Consider the following 25,467-nt stretch of genomic DNA (forward strand, 5'->3'; position numbering starts at 1 on the left):
CTCTTGGCCTCCAGCTTTCTCTGGAAGAGTTCAGAAAGTCCTCTTTCTTCCCCAGTCCTCCTACCCCATTCTGCTGTAAAACATCACATGGAAAGCGCTAAACGGGGTAAGAACATATCCACGTGTCCTTTTCCCATATGCAACTTCCAAAACGTACTCCTCAGAAAATGTTATATTTCTGGTACTTGATGTAAGTGAGAAAAAAGCTGAATTTCAGGACTCTATTTTGAAGGAAAAAAATCTCTAGAGGTCTACTTCTTCAAATAGAGATAGAAGAATGATTTTTTTAAGGAGAGACAAAAAAAATCTTCTAATTTTAGTCTTAATAAAGTTAAAATGATCAGATTTTTTGTCTTTCTGCACTTCCTTCATCTCTTACTTTCTTCACTTTCCCTAGATTCTTGCAAAGGCCTTTTTAATATTATTTGTTTTCTTTTGTGGGTTAAATACTTGTCTGGGTTTGCTCTCTCACCTTGTCACTTGTTTCACTTGTTTTTTTCCTGAATCCTGGAGGATTTTTTTTTTTTTTTTTGCTTTTGCTTTTGTTTTTGCTCCTTTTGGCTTCCTTGGGAAGCAGTCCAGAGCACCCTCCTCACTTGCCAAACAGCAGTAATCTTCTCTTTAGTTTCTGGCTTGCATCCCATAGGGTAGGTCATGGAGACGCTCTCCCTGTAGCTACAAAATAGCCCATATTTTAAGAACTTTAGAATGGTGATCTAAGGTGAAAGCTTTCTCCTAAGAGAGGGCTTTACAAGAGGCTTTAGGATAGAATGAGTGTGGCAGGAGGGGAATTAGTCGAAGCGATACAGTCTCCAGAGAATACGGTCGAAGCAAAGGAAAGTCAAGGATGGGCCCAGCCCAGGACAGCATGAGGAGGCCATCCTTTAATGAAACAGTGTCTCCTCACCAGAGGACCGCCTTTGCTTGCAAGATAGACAGCATCTTACACAACCAGCCTTCTAACAAGTCAAGACTAGTCCCAACAGCTTCCCTGGAGTGAGGAAAACACTTGAGCCTTTTGGCTGACTCCAGGTTATTTGAGAGTCTTACATGGGCTTATTACAGCCAGCATTTGGGGGACTGTTTCATCCATGACCTCCCGAAAACTATCCCTTCAAATTAGCGTTTGGATCTCTGCCCAGCCTTGCCAGCCATTCAGGGAGACAAGCCTGAAATATGTTTTCCTAAAGAGCATTGGAATGCTTTTCCCTGTTCTTTGCCCCACAAATTAGCTTCTGAAAGGGAAGGAAGAGGACCATTAATCCTCTCTCTTTCCCTTTTTACTAATTGAATCCCATCACTAGATAATGTCAGGCCTGAGAAGATAGTGCTTGGAGATTCACCGAAAAAGAAAGCAGCAAGTGGTGATGCCCTAGTGCCCACATTCGATTGAACAGAGGAGCGCAGAGGGAGAGGTCTGCTCCACTTGCCGTCTGTGACGCTAAAAGGAGTACTAATTTATGTGTGCGAAGGAAGAAATGAATATTGAATTCTGCAGCGTCGTTCTCTTCAAAGTAGAGTATGTAATTATAATATGCACTGAACATTCCCAGATAGTTAGTATTCTAGATCTATAACTTCATAACAGGAACAAATTATATGAAGAAAAATTATTTTATTGTTCTGTCAGTAAGCCAGGCAAATACTTTATGACCTTATCTTTCCTTTGGACTTATGTCAACAGCCAGGCCGACTTATTAGTTGGGCATGCAGAAGAATATATTTAAGATGTTGTCTGCAGAATGCTCTTTTGTCCCATGTCAAAATCTCATATTTTCCAAAGGTATTAATGAGGTTAAGATGACACAGCTAAAACCAGGTCTGGGAGCATTGCTTTTTGTATCTATTATTCCTTGACTTTACAAAGCTCTCTTTGCTGCTACAGTGTTTATAAAAAATGAGGCTTTTGTAAATGGGTGTTGAGAACACTAGGAAATTATATATATATATAATTATTACTAATATATATATACATCATATATATATTAGCATGTGCCAAACCCCTTGATCTCTAATTTCCTTCTGCTGAGGGCAGTATCACTGTTTTAAGGATAGGCGTAGGAGATGAAAATGGAGGGGACTTACATGACTTTTTCCCAAGAGAGATGTGGGAGCAATTTGTCTTCATCACTCTGTGCATTTTGTTATTTTTTAAAAGTGTTTATTTATTTTAAGAGAGAGCGCAAGCAGGGGAGGGGCAGAGAGAGGGAAAGGGAGAGAGAGAATCTCAAGCAGGTTCCTCACTATCAGCACAGAGCCTGACACAGGGCTGCGACTCAAGAACCATGAGATCATGACCTGAGCTGAAACCAAGAGTGGGTCACTTAAGGGGCTGAGCAGCCCAGGCACCCCCTCCCTTTAAGAAAAAATGTTTATTTATTTTGTGAGAGAGAGCACACAAGCAGGGGAGAGGACAGAGAGAGAGAAATTGTGCACTTTGGATCACCATCGGGATCCTCTGTGGCTGTGACACCAAGCACTGGAGATTCCCTACCAAATGTTTGTTGTTATTCCCATAATTTTGAAGCTTATTCCGAAGGGAGAATCACCTGCCTCGTTTTATGTCTCTTGAGTTAGGTAATAGATGCACATCATTAGCGAGCTCAAAGGTACTGAAGAGATTAGCTAACACAACCCTCTCATTTTACAGATGAAAAAAATGTGGTGATTGACAGGTTGTTATTGTAATTAATTTTTGTGGTCTCTGTGTGAAAGGTGGTGTGATTGCAAATGTTTAAGAAACAACTGTTAGTGTTTCTTAGTAGCAACAGTACAAGTCCTTATTTTAATGAAGTGAAATGTCAAGATGTTTAGAAGCAATCTCTCGACTTTTAATAGATAAAGAAGTTCACTTCAAGCTGTTTTATATGCAGCCTTCACATTTCACTTTATTTAAGACGTATAAATGATTCATTTGATATTTTAAACAGTAGTTTGCCTTCTGATGACAAAAATAAAAATATGTTTATGGTGAAAATTCAAAAACTAAAGAAAAAAATATCATTGGTAATTCTCAAGCTATGAAAATCACTGTTAGTGTTCTCTCAGTTTTTTGGAGATTAGGTAGCAATGGAGATGGATAGATAGATAGAGATCTATGCACTTACCTAATTGTAATTATACTATGTGTACAGTTTATGTCTTACTTTTTAATATAAAGTGTTGTGTATAGTTCCCTGGCATACCCTTGGAGAACATGATTTCCTATTAGGGATTTGTGTAGCTTCTAATTTTTATTATAATATTTCCAATTTTGCTATATATAGAACAATGAAGTGGTTTTCCTTATATTTAAACATTTTGTGCATCATTCATTAGTTTCCTCAAACAACTTCTTAATGAAATGGAATTCCTAGTATTTAAACTGTTTTGTGTATCATTGGTCATTTTCTTCAGATAACCTCTTAAAAGTGAAATTAGTAGGTCAAAGCATCTACAGATTTTGCTTATTGAAGCTGTGAGATCTCTGGTCATTAAAATTCAGTTTTAAATTGTCTGTGTCTGATGAGAAATCCAGTGGGAATATCACAGTTCGTGCAGCCTTTCTTCAGGTGTGATTGCCTTGGGTAGGCCCCACCTGACTGAGTACTCCAGGCGCTGTGGTGAGGGAGGGCTCCGTGAAGGGGAAAATGCTCTCCACTGCTGTTGCACCAACACTACGATGAGTTTTAAACTCTTCCCATATCCAATATTAAGAAGTATTATCCAATTTTATTTTAATTAATATTTTGCAATTTATAGCGTTAAATATTCTATAAGCTTGTCTTTCTGTTGTTTTTCTCATTGCTTATAAATGATTTTATATAATAGCATTTAGTTCTAATTAATATAATTTGCAATTTTTATCAGTTTGTCGTTTGCCTTTGATTTTGTTTATGAGGTATTTTTGACAGACTTTTAAAATTTTAACTCGTTAGAGGGGCGACTGGGTGGCTCAGTTGGTTAAGTGTCCGACTTTGGCTAAGGTCATGATCTCACAGTTCATGAGTTCGAGCCCCACGGTGGGCTCTGTGCTGACAGCTCGGAGCCTGGAACTTGCTTTGGATTCTGTGTCTCCCTCTCTCTCTGCCCACCATCCCCCTCCCTGCTTGTGTGCACTCTCTCTCTCTCTCTCTATCAAAAATAAACAAAATTAAAAAAATAAAATTTTAACTTGTTAGAACCTATCAGTTTTTCTCTTACGGTGTCTTTCTTTGCTTTTATGCTTAGGCTTTTCAAAGCTTAAAGGTCACTTGTCCCCTATCTTTTATTAGTCAACAGTTTATTAGCAAGTTGTGGGCTTGCCCATTTATGTGCTGTACTCGATTTGAAATTTTATATTTAATTATAGCAGAAATAAAAATTGGTGGTAGAGGACTTGGCCTTGACATTTATGTCCATTTCTACGTCACAGTTGGCACATGGGTGTGAAAAGGAGGAGGAGGGCCATGAACTCAACACAGTGGAAAGAGGTGGGAGGATTGAGCATCCTCTGCCCGCCACCCCTCCCCTCCCTTGCTCGCTCTTTAAAAAACCACTTCGTGTAATCCTTATAATAACCCAGTGAAGGGGGTGTTGTCATACCATTTCAGTTTTTCAGACCAGAAAGCTGAGATTTAGAAAGACTGAGTCGCTCACCCACAGTTCCCAAGGCAGGGAGGGCAGAGCTGGGAGCTTCCAAGGAAGCCCTTGGTTCATCTGACTCAGCGCATGCTTGCATTATTGCTCTCTTGTGCTCCAGTAGGTCCCCCTAGGAGAAAGTAATCTTCATGATAGTAAGGGGAGGACTTGGTTTCCAAATGATTGGATGGCCGTGACTACCTATTACTATGATTGTAATGGTAGCAGAGATGTCAGACATGGCTTACTTGCAACCTGGCTGTAATTTGCTGAACAAAGCGGTACTGACTTGTTTAGGTAAGACAGAGTTCTTTTGTGTTTGGGAATGCTGAATAACTGTTCTGGATGCTGGCTTGAGGAGAAGCAAGAGGACATTTATTTTCTATGCTTCTCAGTCACATAGTTGTAATCCCCAGATTATATTTAGGTGATTGAACACCTGGAATGTGTGATGTTTTTAGTGGAAATCTATACATGAAGTGTGCTGGATCAGTTATCATCAGATGCTGCATTTAATAGAGGCAGAGGAAAGCAGTTTCCAATTTTAAGAAAATGTTATAGGAGGAAAATTTCATTCATTAAGCTTACTCACCCCTCCCCCCCCCAATCTTATGAAAGCCACCATTATTCCATTCTGGCACAGAGAACGTAAGATATTTTGACAGCTACTTCCCTAAGCAATCAACATATTTGTAGCTTTTTATATTCAGTGGTCACCCCCTTCTCACTCTGCATCACATTTGAGAGTGAGTGCCTCATTTAAATATTTTTGGTACTCAGTAAGTCATAGAACTCCAAATATGGATTTAGTAGATCACTGATATAGTGCTAGTTTTGGGAATGTCATATCCCAACCTGAAGTGGGATAGCAGCATTCTGTATGTGTAGAGTTGGCTCTGTAGTTTGTGGGAGAACTGGTGGGAACAGATGCCTCTTGCTTGCTGTCATATTTCCCCAGGACCTAAAGACCATTGGAGCAGGAGAGAAGCAGAGGGGGATGGGGAGGAGGAAGGATAGGCAAAGAGGAATATGGGAACTAGTCAGGGTTTTAAAAAGTAAAGGGAAAAAGAGAGAGAGAGAGAGAGAGAGGATCAGAGTGAGAGCTATTGAAAACAATATGACTGTTATAAAGAATTCAGTAAATACATGTATGTGTATGTGTGTATATTTTACTTTAGGCTTTGTAGCATTTTTTAAATGATTCGGGCTAGGGTACCTTTTGTTTTCTTTTTGTGTCTTCCTGAAATTTCAGGTATAAATCTTAGGGATAGTAAAAAGAAAAGAAAATTCAGGTTTTTAATTGGTCTCTGACTTGGAACATTGTAAAACCTTGTAAGCCTAGAGCCTTCCTCCACCTCTCCTGAGCACCATCCTTCATTTGTGTAAGACATTTGCTTCTGTCTGGTCAAATGAAAGCTATATTCTGACAATAACCTTCTTTTTCTTTTTCCCCCTTACCCCAGCATGGGACAGAGTGGGCCTCCTCCCCATGCAGTGTGTGCTCGTGTACGCATGGGGAAGTCCGATGCACACCCCAGCCATGCCCACCGCTGTCGTGTGCACAGCAGGAGCTGGAATTCATCCCCGAAGGGAGCTGCTGCCCAGTCTGTGTGGGCCCTGGGAGTGAGTATGAACTTCTTGAAAGAGACTTTCTTTGCCTTTGAGGTTTACCCAGTGACTTCCCAACTTTTTCTTTCTTGCTCAGTGTGGCTCAAAGATCCCTAACCTGGTTCTTTACTGGAACCAAGTTGGAGCCTTGCACTTGGCAGAAGCAATGTTGCAGAGTGAGGTTGGAACAGATCTTTAAGCTCCATTCCAAATTTGGGATTCTGCAAGTTTCTGATTTATTTATTTTGTGCTGGCCAGATGCATCCCTCTGCATCCACAGCTCCCAAGAAGGAAAGGGAGGAGGGATGAGATTCTCTGATGTGATTTCCCTAAGGGCCAAGGTGGTTCCTGCTGCCTCTTGGCAGAGAGAAGAATGAACAAATCACCCCTCCATGTAGCGTCACTAGCACTAATTCTGCTGGCTGGTCTTTGAGGTGACATAACATCTTTCTCCAAGACACACAGAGCAAGAAGACGGCAATCATTTGTCTCTATGGCACCTTCACTGTGGAGAATATGCCTGCCTACAGGCTGAGTCCCCATTCAGCAAGCAAGGGGCACATTTCCAGGTCCTTTGCTTAGAATCCATACTTGGTCCAAGTCCTCCTTTTATTACAGTTTAGTACTAAATTTCCCCTTCCATTTTTATAACTAAGTAGTCTATGCTTCATGATAAATACGAATTACTGTCATGGCTGCATTATATCCTCTCCTGGCATATGATTGTGAAAATTATTCTTTTATTTAATAGTACCTGGAAGCTACACTCTTATTTTTGCCTTTTCCCTTTAAAAAGACCCTGGTTTCTTTCTGATCCTCAGTTATTCCATTCCTGGCAATCCGTTACTCTGGAGAACCATTACAGGGATTTAAAAGTACGCTTAGGAAATGATGAAAGTACAATGCTTGCCTCATGCATTTCAGATGTCATCCACCAGAAAAGGACTGACAGCTAGCTGCTTTGGGCCAAATAACCCTGCAAATAGAAATACTTGAACAACAGAGTTTGGGGGTGGTGAGTAGGCTGGCTGAGCTTGCGGGATCCTTTTGTATGCTTTAAGAGGCTTTCTTCTTGGCCTCCGTGAGAAAGACCTATTGGAAGCATTTTGCCTGGAGAGACTGGAGGATCAGTCAGGGCCAGCTTCATAATTTGCTCGGCATGAAATGAAAATGCAGGGCCCCTTATTCAAAAGGCAGTGGGTCTTTCTTCTGTGGTCTTTCTCAAGTGTCCTGTTTTTAATTTGCTATGTAATGCCATGCTCCTTCAGGCATGGGGGGACTTGCCAGATGGATGGAGACCCCACAGGCGCCCTGGCCCCCATCCTGGTACTTTTTGCTTGGGGCGGATGCACTCCCCTAGCACCTGCATCCAGGTCCCTACTGTGGGTACAGGATGGCAGCATTCACAGTGATGTGAAATGTTGGAGTCCAGGAGCGAACGGTCAAGAAAGAATAATTCTTGAGACATCTTTGGTGCAAAAAATGTGGCTTTATTAAAGATAGGGACAGGTTCTGTGGGCAAAAAGAATTGCACTGAGTTCTGAGGAGTGACTGATTATATACTTTCATTGGGAGAGGGTTAGGGTTAGCATAAGTCTCTAAGGAATTTGGAAGGAAATTCCAGGACATTGCATCCTGGAACACAACGTCCAAGGTTTCCAGGACATTGAGAAGCTAGCTGCTGTTAGGATCATTTACTACAGTCTAGTAAAATGTTACTCATCAGGCCCTTCAGATGTATATCAGCGGGCCATATGCTTGGAGGATGATTGCTAACATATATCTTGGTTGGGGTGGTATAGGTAAAGGAAGTTTCTAAAGGGATTTTTATGTTTAAGAAGACTTAAAGGATCCTGGAGGTCAGGCTGCTGATGTCAAACTAAGGTTACTTTTTGCCCTTAGCAAAGCATTAACATCAAGACAGCTGAGTTCCCAGAGGAAAGTCTCCCTGCCTGTCTTAAGTACTTGTCAGTGGGCTGCAAAGGAGATTTAATTTTTTCCCCTACATTTCTTTTGCCTTTGTTCTCCATATCAACTGAGGATGGTTTTGGAAGCAAGTGACTGAGAACCCATCTCAGGAAGGCAAGGAAGTAGTGGGATGTGGGACCATGCATCAGCTGAAGCTCCCTAGTACATGTTATGTTGTCTCACTAGACTTCACTTACAAAACTCAGAGAGAAAGTCATTAAGAACTCAATACAGTGACTGCATAGTTTTTTTTTTAATTAATATATTTATTTAGAGAGAGTAGGGGAGGGGCAGAGAGAAATATCTATATCTATCTATATCATCTATATCTATCTATCTATCTATCTATCTATCTATCTATCTATCTCATCTATATATAATATCAAGCAGGCTCCACACTGTGAGGGTAAATCCTGAAATGGGGCTCTAACTCATAAACCTCGAGATTCTGACCTGAGACAAAATCAAGAGTAGGGCACATAACTGCAGAGCTTTAATCCCCAAGTATGAGCCCTCCAACCACAGGGTCCTGTTTGACTGCACTGGCCACACACCCATGCAGTCAGCCCTGGGATCAGCAAGTACAATCCCCCCAGTAATCCTTATTTTTTCTGACCTTCCAGAACCGTGTTCCTATGAAGGCCATGTATTCCAGGATGGGGAAGACTGGCCATTGAGTCGGTGTGCTAAATGTGTGTGTAGAAATGGGGTCACCCAGTGCTTCACAGCTCAGTGTCAACCTCTGTTTTGCAACCAGGTAAGGAAGACAGCCTCTAAATGGATCCTTCATAGACTATTAACTTCACTGTTCAGGAATTTGAGCCTCTTGTGAGGTTGTCAGGCAGGCCTTGAAAATACTGGAAACAAGAAGCAAAGGCTGTTTTGTTTTTCATATACTTTTGGAGACTACCCCTGAGACATTTCTTTTACCCTGAGAAACTATAGATAGGTCTAATAACCAGCCATTTAAGCTAATCTTTACATAATGAACATGAGCCTTGCGGGTACCTGCAAAGCAGGCAGTTGCAGATGTTGCAAAAATGTCAAGCTAAACATCTGGAAAAATCAGTAATATGATCAGGTATTATGTCTCAACGCATAGGTATAGTCTTGCTTTTTAAGACATATGTATGTCTTTGAACATGATTATCCAGATGTAAACTTTTTAATTTTCATAAGATAATGATTCAAGTTATTCAGATTTTCTCTGGGGAGCTTTAAAAAATAGTGAGATTTTGTTCTTCATTTAAAGTTCATCTGATTTTCAAAACATTAGACTCTTCACACAAATTTAGAAGAGAAAATCAATGGCAAACAAATGTGGTATACATGGTATTTTATAGTTTTTTACTCTTCTAGAGGCTCCTATGGATGTTCCTTGGCAGTTGACAGATAACCACAAAAGGAGTTTGCCTCCAGTTGAAAAACAGCTCGTTTTTGATCTAGGGAAAAGCTGGAAGCCAACATTCAGTTGATACAGAGCAGTACTTTGTGTCAAATAAAACAAAATCAATAACATGGCATATTGTGACAATTGGGCAATATTTTTAAAGGCAGACAAAAGGCAATTAGACAAGAAATGCTAAATGCCAAATAAAGGGAAAATGTATCTAATTGAAAGACTAGATTGTATTATCCACACTACCGCAACTACCGTGCTCATGTCACATCTCTCAATCCATCACAAAGTCTTCTCCCAGCGCTAAGATTACAAATGAGCTTCTCTGTAGAGTTGCACAATATCTCACATTCGGAGGACGCTGCAGTGTTGGGGCATTTCGATTTAGCACTTTCCAGGATTCAGTTCCCTTGTGTATGAAGGGTAATTAAGCAGTTTGCCACCATTGCAATAGGGGAAGCAGGAGGAGGCATGGAGGAAACACCACATTGTGAGCCTTCTGCTTTACATCTTTGAAACTTTAAAGGACTACATGTTAGGGGGATAGATACTGGGATAACTGAAAGTGGTAGTACCCATTTTTAAAAACATTAAATACAAACTCTAGCTTCAAACATGGCACTCACATATAGTTTGCATGATGTAGGTAACTAATTTAAAAAGATGAAGTTTGGTACCATACTTTAGAGCTAGTTGATATGCAAGCATTCTAGAGTCTTAAAAATAGATTGATTTTAATCACTCTTGCATCAGTAAGTTTATATCACAAGTATGTGATGGCAACATCTGAGAGTTGTTTTTCTCAGATTATTTAGAAATATTTTTCTTGATTTAATATCATTATTAAATATTAGATGTTCTGATGATATAAAGGGGAATTATAAAATTTAAGCTTTTGATGGAAACATCACCACTGTCTACCACCTACCATCATCATCGTCCTCACCGTCACCACATTTTTGGCATTTATTATGTACCAGTCATTAATTTTAAGAGATTTGTGATTCTCTTAACAACTGTATTAAGTAGGAACCATTATTATCTTCCCCTCTTGCTGATGGATAAAACTGAGATATGGAGAGCCTAAGTGATTCATGTAAAGTACCACAGTTAGGAAGTATCAGTGCTCCTAACCTAGGTAATTCTGCATTATAAACTCAGCAGACCACACCCGACTCATATGTTTTTTTAAAATGTTTATTTAGTTTTGAGACAGAGAGAAAGAGTAAGGTTGAGTGGTAAAGGGGCAGTGAGAGAGGGAGACAGAGGATCTGAAGTAGGCTCTGTGGTGACAGCAGTGAGCCCAATGCAGGGCTCAAACTCACAAACCATGAGATCATCGGGCCTGAGCCTAAGATGGATGCTCAACTGACTGAGCCTCCCAGGTGCCCCACCTGCCTCATATTTTTAAGCATTATGCTATACGGCCTTCCAAAATGATGAGTTATATAGCATTTATGTATAGTAGTAATCACAATAACAATAGTCACTAACAGCATTGAACATAATTGCAACTATTTTATATGCATTAACTCATTAAATGTTAAAAACAAGTAAGTCCATCAGAAGAAGTGTATTTCCAGGTCTTGAGCTCCAGAAAAAAATTAATTTTAATGTAAGAGTTTTTTTCTTTTAAGTTGCAAAAGTAATCTGTTCTTACTAAGGAAAGATTGGAAAAGGCAGAAAAGTAGAAAATGATCATCTATATATCTACCATTCAAAAACACCACAATAGATTTTTGGTGTAATTCATTCCAATTTTTTTGTAGGCAAATGTGGAGATACACACACATACACACACACACACACACACATATACATTTATATATATATATTTCATAGTTGTAATCACATTTTAGAAGCTGGTGATAATCCAGAGAACTCCTATTAGACTCAACAAAAAACAACCATCAACAAGGCAACCACAGTCAAATTCAGAAAATACACAGAAAAGGAAAGAATTATGAAAGCAGCAAGGGAAAAAAGTCCTTAACCTATAAGGGAAGACAGATCAGATTCACAGCAGACCTATCAACAGAAACTTGGCAGGCCAGAAAGGAGTGGCAGAATATATTCCACATGCTGAGTTGGAAAAATATGCAGCCAAGAATTCTTTATCCAGCAAAGCTGTCATTCAGAATAGAAGGTGAAATAAAGAGTTTCCCAGACAAATAAAAACTAAAGGAGTTCGTGACCACTAAACCAGTCCTGCTAGAAATTTTAAGCAGGGCTCTTTGAGTGGAGAAAAGAAAAACAAAAGACCAAAAGTAACAAAGAATAGAAAGGATCAGAGAACATCACCAGAAACATCAACTCTACAGGCAAAACAATGGCACTAAATTCATATCTTTCTGTACTCACTCTAAATGTAAATGGACTAAATGTTCCAATCAAAAGACATAGTGTATAAGAATGGATAAGAAAACAAGACCTATCTATATGCTGCTTTCAAGAAACTATTTCAAAAAACTTTATATGTTTAATTTTGAGAGGAAGAGAGACAGAGTGTATAGGGGTGGGGAGGGACAGAAAGAGAGGGAGACACAGAATCTGAAGGAGGCTTCAGGCTCTGTATTGTCGGCATAGAGCCTGATGCAGGGCTCAAACCCACGAATTGTGAGATGGTGACCAGAGATGAAGTCAGCCATTTAACTGACTAAGCCACCCAGGTGCCCCACAAGAGATTTATTTTAGACCTAAAGGCACCTGAAGACAGAAAGTAAGGGGATGGAGAACCATCTATCATGCTAATAGTCATCAGAAGAAAGTTGGAGTGGCAATACTCATATCAGAAAGACTAGATTTTAAAATAAAGACTGTAACAAGAGATGAAGAAGGGCATTACATCATAATTAAGGAGTCTATCCACCAAGAAGATCTAACAATTGTAAACATTTATGTCCCCAGTATGAAGAACACAAATATATAAATCAATTAATCACAAACAAAGAAACTCATTGATAATAGTACCATAATAGTAGGAGACTTCAAGACCCCATTTACAGCAATGGACAGATCACCTAAGCAGAAAATGAACAAGGAGACCATGGCTTTGAATGACACACTGGACTGGATGGACTTAACAGATATATTCAGAACATTTCATCCTAAAGCAGCAGAATACACATTCTTCTCGAGTGCACATGGAATATTCTCCAGAATAGATCACATACTGGGTCACAAATCAGCCCTCAATAAAAGACTGAGAAAGAAAACCAAATCTAGAAGCATCACAATTCCAGACTTCAAGCTATATTACAAAGCTGTAATCATCAAGACAGTATGGTACTGGCACAAAAACAGAATGGAGAGCCCAGAAATGGACCCACAAACGTATGGCCACCTAATCTTTCACAAAGCAGGAAAGAATATCCAATGGAATAAAAACAGTCTCTTCAGCAAATAGTGTTGGGAAAAATGGACAGCGACATGCAGAGGAATGAATCTGGACCACTTTCTTACACCATACATAAAACTAAACTTAAAATGGATGAAAGACCTAAATGTAATATAGGAAGCCATCAAACTCCTAGAGAGGAAAGCAGACAACAACCTCTTTGACCTCAGCTGCAGCAACTTCTTAACATGTCTCCAGAAGCAAGAGAAACAAAAGCAAAAATGAACTATTGGGATCTCATCAAGATTAAAAAAAAATTCTGCACAGTGAAGGAAACAGTCAGCAGAACTAAAAGGCAACCGATGGAATGGGAGAAGATATGTGCAAATGACATATCAGATAAAGAATGTACCAAACTCAACACCCAAAAAACAAATAATCCAGTGAAGAAATGGGCAAAAGATATGAATAGACACTTTAAAGAAGACATCCAGGTGGCTAACAGACACATGAAATGATGCTCAGCATTGCTCATTATCAGAGAAATACAAATCAAAACCACAATGAGATATCACCTCACACCTGTCACAATGGCTAACATTAACAACTCAGGCAACAACAGATATTGACAAGGGTGTGAAGAAAGTGGAACCCTTTTACATTGCTGGTAAGAATGCAAACTGGTGCAGCCACTCTGGAAACCGGTATGGAGGGGCCCCCAAAAATTAACAATAGAAGTCCCCCAAAACCTAGCAATTGCACTGATAGGTATTTATCCAAAGGATAAAGGAGTGCTGATTTGAAGAGCCACATGCACCCCAATGTTAATGGCAGCACTATCGATAATAGGCAAAGTATGGAAAAAGCCCATCAGTTAATGATGACTGATGAATGGATAAAGAAGATGTGGTGTGTGTGTGTGTGTGTGTACACATATCTAATGGAATATTACTCAGCAATCAAAATGAATGAAATCTTGCCACTTGGAACAATGTGGATGGAACTAGAGTGTATTATGGTAAGCAAAATAAGTCAGAGAAAGACAAATATATAATTTCAATCAATTGTGGAATTAAAATAACAGATGAACATAGTGAAACTGAAGCAAAAATAAGATATAAACAGAGAGGGAGACAAACCATAAGAAATTCTTTAATACAGGGGTGCCTGGGTGGCTCAGTCAGTTGGGCATCTGACTTCGGCTCAGGTCATGATCTTGCAGTTCATGGGTTCGAGCCCCGCGTCGGGCTCTGTGCTGACAGCCAGCTCAGAGCCTGGAGGCTGTTTTGAAATTTGTGTCTCCCTCTCTCTCTGACCCTCCCCTGCTTATGCTGTCTCTCTCTCAGAAATAAATTTAAAAAACATTAAAAAATTTAAAAAAAGAAATTATTTAATACAGAGGACAAACTGAGGGTTGCTGACAGGGTGTTGCATGGGAAGATGGGCTAAATGGGTGATGGGCATTAAGGAGGACACTTGTTGGGATGAGCACTGGGTGTTGAATCAGTAAGTTCGATTTCTGAAATCATTATTACACTATATGTTAACTAACTTGGATTTAAATTTAAAAATAAATTTATAATAAAAAAAGAAGTTGGTGATAATCTCTGATTAAAGGAGAATTATCATATGTTCAAACAGGGTATTGTTCCTTTAGGGAGGGATGTAAATTTATACTGAAATTGCTTGGTTTCAACTTTTGTCCAGATGCCTTGTGAACAGAGCTCTGACCCATCCACATTTTTGTAGGCTTATGAAAATAGTCTGCTCAGTCTGATGAGAGTTTTTCCCTGATGATATAACTAACAATTTTTTAAAATACTATAATTTTCCCATTCCCAATATTGATTAATCTGAGTAGGTTGAACTTCATCTTTGGATCTTCTTTCAAGAAAGGTAGAAGATTGTGTGTCTTCTCAGCCATTAAGTGTTTGAAAATTATTATTTAAAAAATTTTTTGATGTTTATTTTTGAGAGAGAGAGACAGAGCATGAGCAGGGGATGGGCAGAGAGAGAGGGAGACACAGAATCTGAAGCAGGCTCCAGGCTCTGAGGTGTCAGCACAGAGCTCAACATGAGGCTCGAATTCACAAACTGCGAGATCATGACCTGAGCTGAAGTCAGATGCTTAATTGACTGAGCCACCAGGGTGCCCCTGGAAATCATTTTTTTATTGCCCATATACATTAGATATAATCAGAGGGGTCAAAAATTATGGGCCATTATAATTTCTTCACATCCCAATTTTGTGGACTCTTTTATACTGAATCCTGAAATTTAGTGCCCTGGCAGAAAAGTCTGATGTCGGTCTGTTTTCTATTTCATTGTATTCAGCTAGTTTTGCTTTGTTGGATTCTTGCAAGATGTTTCTTTATCTTTGTAATTGAAACATTTTTCAGGATATTCCTAAGTGAGGTGTCTTTTCACCTTATTGCCTAGAATATGATGAAGACCTTTCAGTCTATATTCTAGATTTTGAAATGCTTTCTCCAGTTATGGCTTTGATTTAATCATATTAATTCCAATTATTCTCATTTCTCCAGAAACAGTTATGATTACTCTTGGATTTTCCCCTACCCCCCTTATTATCAATCATGTTCTCTCTCATCATTTTTCACTTTGTGTCTTTCTTCTTCATATGGAGAGAGCTTCTTGAGTTTGTATTTACCACTTCTAGTATTGATTTTAATTTGACGATTTTACTGTACTTTTCTTTTAATTCTTCTTTATTTTCCCTTCATTAGTTCATCTAGTTTTTTTATCCTAATGCTTATTTTTTCTTTATTGCTGCTTTTATTTATTTATTTATTTATTTATTTATTTATTTTTTCTCTCCCCATTTACATACATCATGTGTATTTTTTTTAGTTTTTTTACAAAAAGTTTATTGCTTGCTTTTATTTAATAAAGACTGCATTTTCCTGCGTCTTACTGAAGTTGCAAAATAGCTTTTAAGTTTTTTTTTTAGATCTTGTAGGTATAGCTTTCAGAAGTCTGCTCTTTCCCTGAATCTTCAGAACATTGTTAGTTTTGCTGGCTCTTCAGGGTTTTTCCCAAGTTTCTTGCCTTCTATTTACTCATCCTTGACCAAGAGCAATCTGTCCATACCCACTGCAAGGGGTATGTGGCCTTGAAAGATGCAAGGGTAAGTGGCCTGCCCCTGGCTAACTCCCCTTTTTGGCTCCATAGCCAGATGCTAAGAAATGTGTCTCCTTGTCTGAGGGATTGGTGGGTTTTCATTTAGCATACCTCTACTATACTGAGATTGGATCTTTTTCTACCTACACTGCTCAACCCTCTTACATTTTTAATACGTGAAACAAAAAACTATAATCCCCAGTTTCCACTGCTGCAAAGGCTCTCTTCCTCCCTCTTGGTGACCAAGTGCTTTTTGTTTGAGGCATTGTCCTATCCCTCTACTTTATTTTTTTTAATTTTTTAAATTTTTTTAAATGTTTATTTATTTTATTTTTTATTATTATTATTTTTTTTACAAATAGTTTATGGTCAAATTAGTTTCCACATAACACCCAGTGCGCATCCCCACAAGTGCCCTCGTCCATGCCCACCCCCCCTCCCCCCCATATTCATCAGTCCTCAGTTTTTGTCAGCATTCAAGAGTCTCTCATGGTTTGCCTCTCTCCCTTTCCCCCACCATTTCTCCCCTTCTTCTCCCCCTTGTTATGCTGAGCAAAATAAGTCAGGCAGAGAAGGACAACTATCCCTCTACTTTTTATCACTCCCTCTGCCTCCCCCAACACACCTACTCCCCACTCTTTTTTTTTTTAAATCTTTTTTACTTTATGGGCTCTTATTAGATGTAGCAAGAAAGATATTGAGGATGGTGAGGACTGGCATTCTGGCTGCTTCCAACAGTTGTGGCCACACACCGGAGGGATGAATCTGGGTTGTGTTTGGTATAGAAAGGCAGAGAGTTAGGCAGAAATGGTGGTTCTTATAACTCTTTAGGTTTACACAGCAAAGAAAGGCTCCTCAATGGATCTTTCTCATAACAGTGGCAGGAGGTTGGCTGTTTTACTTTTTGGTGGTGAAATTTTCATCTCTTTCTGTATCCATCTACAGAGATATCATAGTGGGAAAATGTTTCATCAAGAGCTGTTAGCCATAATACACCATAAAATTTTTATCATAAATACTTTTATTTAAGGACTATGAAAAACCACAATTAAATATATCCTTAATGGTAGTCCTACCCCAAATTGTAATGACATTATTCATAATTTTTTTTGTATTCAATTTCTGTGTTTACTTAGGGTATTATATGAGTCCTGGGGTTGGCAAACTTTTTCTGTAAAGATCCAGATAACGAATATTTTCACTCTGTGAGCCATTCGGTTGAAACAACTACTCAAATCTGCCATTGTAACACAAAGACAGCTATAGATAATATGCAAATGAGTGGACGTGGCTGTGTTCCAATAAAAGTTTATGGAAACAGGTGGTAGGCTGGATTTGGTCCATGGTCCATAGTTGGCCAGCTCCTGTGTAGCCTATACTTTTGGAAGGACAAATCTACATAGCCCAGGATGAAAGGATACAGATAAATGATAGCAACAAAATGTGCTGTTAAAAATCTTTTCCATTTTTCTGACCCACTTTGCTGTGCATTTTCTTACTTGTGTGTCTAGTCTTGCTTATGAAGCACCAGCCCAGGTGAATTGCCACCTCTCTTTCAGATAGTTCTCTTATAACCTGGGATATCTTCTCTTTAAATGCTTTACCTTTCTGCCCTTGTTGATCTGGATTGGTGATTAAAGATTCTGTTTCTGTCAATAAAATATATAATTAGGTATAGCCAGTAAGAATTAGAAAGTTTGATTTTCCTTGTACCAACCTTACTATAATGAATTCTTTCCCCCATGCTCTTGAGTTGACTCTGCTATTACTATACTTGGGTCTAGCCCATGTTGGTTAAGATACACTGGTAGTAACTCTGTGCTGATTCAAGATTTGTGATCATGACATCTGTTCCCTATTTATCAAGCATTATATAAATTCACTTGTTTACTATAATAAAATTACTGAATAGTGTGACATCAAATACACCGTTATTTTACTTCCTCACTAAAATTTAATTAAGCTGAAGAGTTCTGAGGTTCAGAAATGCTTGATGATTTCAGCATTGTGTCCCAATTTTCACTACTCTATTAAATATCAATGTTCATAATATTTTTCATATAGAAGAATAAAGAAATAAAATGACCTAAAGCATTGAAAACAGTTGTCATCTTAATTCCAGTGATTCAGTTGTTTGAAATAAATCCCTATTAGATAGTAATGCATTAATGTAACTGATCATATATAGTTGAGTTAAAGAACTACTGAGGTATGACTGGAACTGTTCAAGAAAAATGAAGCTCTTTTCTGCTTCTTGTAAGAGAAGGTGAAGGTAGCTGCTCAGGAAGTATCTTCTATGTAAGACAAACCATTTCTTAGTCCTTAAGGCTTGGTATGTTCTAATCCTCCTTCCTTGCCTTTAATTTGTCTACTTTCCTGTCATTCAAAAGGTTGTATTGATAAGTCAAAGTGAGCAGCTGACTCTTTGGTATCAATGAGGAAACAGTTCCTGTGAAAATTCTTTGCAGGGCAGCAGAGACACATGGTCTGACATTCTGGGGGTGAGGGTGGTAGAGGTGAGAAGTAGGGAGCAGGCAGGGAGCAGTTTCTTGGGCATTAGTCTCTGTCACCCACTTTTTTCTGCCCTTATTCCCAAATAGCTCATCTACTTTTTTTTCTGCCTTTATTCCCAAATATCTAGGGATATGAATGATCAATTTTTTTTTCATGTTAAGGAACCCTCTAGTGCATATATGTAAATGTGTGGATTCACATAAAGATGCAAAAGGATGGTGAAGTAGCTTATCAGTAGAGGTATACCTTCATTTTGGGTTTAGCAGTAACTCACGAGGAGTGTAAATACTCTTAAGTGTTGGTATGGTTCCATGCTCTAAAGTCTCACTCCAACCATTGTCATTACCAGCTTGGCTACATGACCTTGGACAGGTCACATAATCTCTCTGGTCTTTACTTTTCTTGTTTGTAAAGCAAGGAAAAGAACACTTACTTCTTAGGGTCATGTAAAGCCTTAAAATGATCTTCAAGAATCTAAGTTCTTTAAAAAAATGTTTACTTAGTTTTGAGAAAGAGAGAAAAAGGGAGCGTGAACAGAAGAGGCACAGAGAAAGAGGGTGAGAGAGGATCCCAAGCAGGCTCCACGCTAAAAGCAGAGAGCCTGATGTAGAGTTTGTTGAACTCACAAACTGCGAGATCATGATCTGAGCTAAAGTCAGACACCTGACTGAGCCAGCCTGGAAAACATTAAGTACAATAATACAATAAGTAAATTAAAGTACAATAAGTAAATAATTATTATTGTTATTGTTATTATTTGTGCTTTTGTTTGCTCTTAGAAAAGAGGGTAGGACTTGAGGAATGTGTAAACGTTTTAAGAGTCACACTGACTTTGTAAGTGCTAATTCTTATTAAAGCACCAGGTGACTAATAAATACTAAACGAGAGGAAATTACTATTTATGGGTGCTTGAGGCACATGATTGAGTTAGCTATGAATGAAATTTTCCTACTGTTGTGGGTTTTATTAATGTCTCCTTTTGATGGATTATTCCTTTTTTGTGTGTAAGGATGAAACTGTCATCCGAGTTCCTGGAAAATGTTGCCCACAGTGCTCTTCCCGATCCTGCTCTGCATCTGGCCAAGCGTACGAGGTAACCTTTAATGTCCCCCGTAGGTGTTTTGACATATGTTCTCACACGTATGCCCTCCGCCCTCCCAACCGCCATGCCTCCCCACCTTCTTGTCTGACTGAGTCTTTGCCAAGATTAGTAATTCAGTACATAAACAGCTTTTTTCTTCTCTTTGTGGAAAGCCTTCATGAAAATTAAGTTGAAGAGGATTAGAAACATAAAGGAATGTGCTGGCAGGCAGCACCTGGTTCACAAACCTTGGTGAACTTACTGTTTACACATCTCGAAGGGAAAAAAAAAGGACTATCATTGGTTACTCTCAGTTTACACTTAGGTTCGAAGCCCTGGAATGTCTATCTACTTTGATTGGATTGTATGTACTGATATCTAGAGACAGGTTCTGCCTGCCTTACACTGGGGGAAGCATGGAGGTGGTAGGGAAGAGTGGGAAGGGAGGAGAGAAGCTAGTGGTGGTGGAACCTGCACACTTGAAAGTACTATTGGAACAATCCAGATAAATGTGCCTAACACGTAGTAGGTGCCAAATAAAAATAAGTTCAACAAATTAAATGAGTGAATGAATATTCTGTCTTAGGAGTGCCCTACTGAGCCAAAAGAAGCTTACATTATTCAAGAGCAAGGAACATATAAACAATCAACCCAACTACTTCCTTGCTTGCCAGCCACTCCATGGAAGACTAAGTAGAAATTGGAAGTATGACTCTCAGTAGAGAATCTGGAACTGAATGAATATTAGGGAATGAGTGTCACAAATTCTAGATGCATCACTTGAAGTCTGAATGAACCTAACTAATTGGGAAAGGATTTTTGTATGTACTAGATCTGTGTTGTCCAATATAATAGTCATATATGTATCAGATAATTTCTCCTAGAAGAGATAGCCTTTATATCTATTGTGATGTTTTTGGTTCCAAGTAACAGAAATACTCCTCCAAAAGTGGCTAAAATGAAAACATAAAATAATTTCATATAACAAGAAGTGTAGAGATAGAATAGTTATAGGGTTGATCAATTCAGGTCTCAGTGATGTCTTCAAGGATCTAAACTCTTTCTTTAAAAAAAAAGTTTATTTTTGAGAGAGAGAGGGAGGGAGCATGAGCAGAGGAGGCACAGAGTGAGAGGGTGAGAGAGGTTCCCAAGCAGGCTCCATGCTGAAAGCAGAGAGCCTGATGTGGGGCTTGAACTCAGAAACTGTGAGATCACGACCTGAGCTGAAGTCAGATGCCTAACTGACTGAGCCATCCAGTTATCCTTGAGCTCTTTTCTGATCTTTCCACCTGCCATCCATAGCATGTTGTCATTTGCTTTGTGTCTTGTCCCCTCATGTCCCCAAGATGACTTCATCAAGTTTAGGCAGCTCATCCACACATGATCATTACTAAAAGCTGGTGAGGAAAAGGGATGGCTTTTCTTCTTTTATGGGAGAGAAGAGTCTTTCTTTGGCCTCCACTACTCTAGCAAACTTCCTCAGAGGTCTCCTCAGTTAGGATTGGGACAATGCCCTTGTATAACTGCAAGGGGAACTGGGAAAGTGAGTATGTGGCAGTGGGTATTGGGTCTCCTGGTAAAGAAGAGGAGCAATAGAATGGCCACTGATTAGGCAGCAAACAGGGTCTTCTTATGAACCTTGATGCTCCAGGAGCCTCTTTGGGCCTGGCATAGAGCAGGTCCTCAACACATCTATGGAATGTGTTAAATAAAAATGAGTGCAAAGTTCCCTTTGGACAGTTATTGACTTTTTCTTAGAGGCTGTTGCTGCCTAAATGATATCATTCTCAGGAGTATGTTCAATGTGGCTCAATTAAAAATTGTAATAAAAATTGTGTGTCTTATGCACCTGTGTTTCTATTTGGTATATGTGACATTTGATTTTCCAATTTGTCCTTTCTTTCCTCAGCATGGTGAGCAGTGGAATGAAAATGCCTGTACCACATGTATATGTGACCAGGGTGAGGTCAGGTGTCACAAACAGGCCTGCCCCCCACTAAGATGTGACAAGGTATTGGACAGAATGTAGCTTGACTTTTAAAACTTTATTCTGGGTCATTAAAGAAATGCATTTCTTAGTCCAGCTTGTCTTTTGAGGGAATCAAAAGTTTTATTGTGCTTCGAAATATTATTAAGTAAAGATTTGAAAGATCTGCTTCCTAGAAAGGAAGACTGAGGTAAAGGGGAACTTGCCTCAGCGGGGTAGGAGAGGCCGAGAACACCATCCTTTACCCGCCATCTTTGTTTCTTCAGGGTCAGAGAAGGACTCAGCGCCATGGGGAATGCTGTGAGGAATGTGTGTCTCCTGTGGGAAGCTGCTCACACAATGGGATTGTGCGGTACCAGGATGAAATGTGGAAGGGCTCAGCCTGCGAGTTCTGCATGTGTGACCGTGGCCAAGTGACTTGCCAGACTGGAGAGTGTGCCAAAGTTGAGTGTGCCCTGGTAAGAAGCAATGGCATTTACATTTGGACTGTAACCGTTCTCTTCAATGAGATAGGTGGCCCCTCACCTGTTCCTTACTTTTTGGCAGCAAAGGCTACAGCCAGGTTGACCACTCACATTTCACAGAACCTTCCTGCACAAAGATTCTGTGGTATAAAATTAATGTCATTATTTGTTTAGACTGGCTTGGAACAGCCCCCTGGAGTTTTTAGTTCTCAGAGCATCTGGTCAGATTGGAAGCCCTGAGCCAGAGACATGAAAGAGAAGGACATGATATGGAACATTAACCTATCAGTTAGCGCAGCTGGACCTCATGGCTGGTGGCCTGCCCAGCTTGCTATGGTTGTGAACCAGAGGTCTGTAGGTGCCCCTGTGGCCTGGCTTCTGTTGCAGGGACCACTGGCAGCATTTAGAAGAAAGGAGAGCCAGCACCTATAGCTGCTTCTGTGGATCAGGAAAGAAAATGAAATGTTTTTGTTTTTGTTTTTGTTTTAAAGAGAGGGAGGCAAACCTCATAAATAATTAACTCAGTTGACCTCTGTTGACTTTTGCGGTCTGCAGAATTTCTAGAAGCTTCTAACAAAGCAGGTTCTGTTTGGACTATAGATGTATATTGTAGGGAAATTGCTTTTTTTTTTCCTCTTTGAACTCAGTTTTGACCCATTGCAAAACAAATTGCTTTTAAAGTTGTCTCCTTCTCCCTCACCGCTCCCATCCGCCCCACCAATTTCCCGCAGGGTTGTGAACTTGAGTAGATGAGGGAAACTCAGAAGATCTGAAGCACTGGATGTCTGTGAAGGCATTTTTCTTTCTAGTTCTTCTCCCCCACATCTCAGCTCCTCTTAGCACTGAGCCTGAGGAGGAACAACCTTTCAAATACGACTGTCAATGACAGGGTGATTTTTCATTTTGCCTCCTACTTCTAAGTCTTGGCAGAGCTGAAACATATTTAGGTAAAGAGGGTCTTGCTTTTGCAGATTTATTCCCTCCCCCCCACCCCCCCGCCCGCCTTTTCATTTCTTTTCCTTCTTGATGTCAGGGGAGTCAGAATGGTTGGATGAAGATGAGAAAAATCTTAGTCAGAGCCCTTTTCTTTCTCCCTCTGTCTCAGGCTGAGGCTGGGCTTCCAGGCCTCAGCAGTCTGCTCGGAGGATGCAGGGTTATTTTTTAAGGTTTCAATTTGCCTAATAATGCCCCAGTGTTTTTGAAAATGTGGGAGAGGTGGTTCTGTTGGGTGGGTCCTGTAGCCACCTGTTTCCAGTTAAGTCTGAACAGAGTCTCAATCATGGAAAATAATTTGACCCACTATCTCCAATGCTAATGCATTTCCAAGTGCCTGCTATCCTCCATGACACCTATGTGTGTCCCCCTATGCCAGATTGCCTTGGCTCTTCTTAGAAAAAATGGGGAGTGGCCGTTGAGGTAAGTGCAGAGGGCCTTGGCTGCCTTCTGTCACCCCACAACATGATCTCATCTCTTCCCAGTTCTCTCACTTCCACCCCACCCTCAGCCCCTCATCTATGAACTATGGAGGTCCAATGCCTTTATCTTACTTCTCCAGGTCTTTAGTCAACTAAACTAGTGTCTTCCAAGTGATCTCTGTGTTTCCAAATGTGGTTTAAGGCACTGGGTTCTAAACTGGAAACACTACCAGAAGTGAAATTTTAACTAAAGTTGAATCTTACCAGAAATATCCCGTAGCCTTCTTTCTGTGCCATGACTTCTGTAAATAGCACTGGTTAATGACCTTGTGAACACCTGGAGTACAAACTTCCTAACTTCTGCTTAGCTTGGAGATAAAAGGAGGAATAAGTCACATTCTAATCTAATGAGTTTCCAGGCTTTTGGGGAAGTCAGATACATAAACAGAAATCATAGTATACAGTGGCACCAATGATTATGGAAATATGAATTAAATGCATTAGGAGCATCTGGAGAAAAGGAGGGGAGTGTGAAAGTGTGCTATTGGTATTTTTATTCAATTCTACCCCATTTTTTGCCTTTTCAACATTACCAAGGTCATTTGATTTCTTTTTTTTTTTTTTTAATATTTTTATTTATTTCTAGGAGACAGAGAGAGAGACAGTGTGAGCAGGGGAGGGTCAGAGAGAGAGGGAGACACAGACTATGAAATAGGCTCCAGGCTCTGAGCTGGCAGTCAGCACAGAGCCCGACGCGGGGCTCGAACCCACGAACCGCGAGATCATGACCTAAGCGAAAGTCGGACGCTTAACAGACTAAGCCACCCAGGTGCCCCCAAGGTCATTTGATTTCTAATCCTGGATCCCAAGGGTAGATTAAGTCTAAGTATATGTACATCCACAAAGATGCAGAAAAATAAACTTCTAGAAGAAGAGACAGAATTGTGCAGCTTCACCATTGTAATAATGATCACACTGGTTATCAACAGTGTTGGAAATCAGCACACAGCTTTTCTTTGTTAAAAAAGGGAAAAAAGTGACATGACTTTTGTTTTTGATGTATCCAACCAAATCCCTAGATATTGAAACACAAATAAATCAATAGTAAAATAGCATAGTATGATGATTCTCATTTTTTCTAATTTAGTGTTACCCTTGAACATGAATTCATATGAAGAAGTCAAATTACTTTTTTTTTAAAGAAGTCCCTTCTCCAGTGGAGGAAAATTCCCTTAAAAGAGTATTTCCTTTTCCAATGGGCAAGTGAGTAGAGTCACACAGTCTTTTGTCTGGTGGATGGATGTTGGTGTGATTCAGCAGGGAGGGGTTAGCAGATTCCATCTGGCCTAGGCAGCAGAATCCTCTTGAAAAGAAAAGAATTAGTTTTGTTCCACAAAGCAATTTTTCCCAAAGCAAAAGTCTTTGGAGAAAGACTAATTGGAGCCCGCTCTTCACCGCAGTGAACTGCCGCAGTTTGGGGCATCCAGGCTTCTTCTATAAATAGCAAATCTATTTAGAACTCCCTACCTCACCAAAGCTGAATCCTTGTTCCCCAGCAGCAAGGCTTGCTGTTATTTACAGTAGTGTTTGAAGACTCAGAACAGCTACCTTCCTTGCCCTCCTGGGATGACGCGGGCTCCATTTTCACTTTTGCCTGTACTATGGAGTGGGCACTCAAGAATTCCTCACGCATTTTGTCTTTAATAGAAGTACACATATTCTGTCTCGTTTTAAAACATTGTTTTAAGCAACGTAGATTACATGCATATAAACCCCTTTATATGCTTTGAAAGCAAATTTCACTGTTTCTGGGTTAGGCTTGTACTGCTAGCTGATTTGTCACGTTTCTGCAAAACAATTTATATGTAAATATGCCTGCTCACTATAGCATCCACTGCTCTGCATTGGTCTCTGATGGGCATTACATTTTGATGGACAGTGATCTATACAACTCCCT

At 39.7% G+C, this 25,467-nt stretch overlaps 1 protein-coding gene across 1 annotated transcript in view; it reads left to right on the forward strand.

The window, feature by feature from the left end:
• LOC120224782 (extracellular matrix protein FRAS1) overlaps positions 1–25,467 on the forward strand; it is a 415,754-nt gene that overhangs the window by 167,842 nt on the left and 222,445 nt on the right. Inside the window, exons 5-9 of the mRNA XM_039223043.1 lie at positions 6,063–6,222; positions 8,799–8,932; positions 19,573–19,656; positions 21,554–21,655; positions 21,898–22,089. Of these exons, the coding sequence (XP_039078974.1) occupies positions 6,063–6,222; positions 8,799–8,932; positions 19,573–19,656; positions 21,554–21,655; positions 21,898–22,089 (672 nt within the window). The remainder of the gene's footprint in view (positions 1–6,062; positions 6,223–8,798; positions 8,933–19,572; positions 19,657–21,553; positions 21,656–21,897; positions 22,090–25,467) is intronic.

Source organism: Hyaena hyaena, unplaced genomic scaffold (genome assembly GCF_003009895.1).
Source record: "Hyaena hyaena isolate Hyena2069 unplaced genomic scaffold, ASM300989v1 scaffold_1243, whole genome shotgun sequence".
Classification (NCBI taxonomy): Eukaryota; Metazoa; Chordata; class Mammalia; order Carnivora; family Hyaenidae; genus Hyaena; species Hyaena hyaena.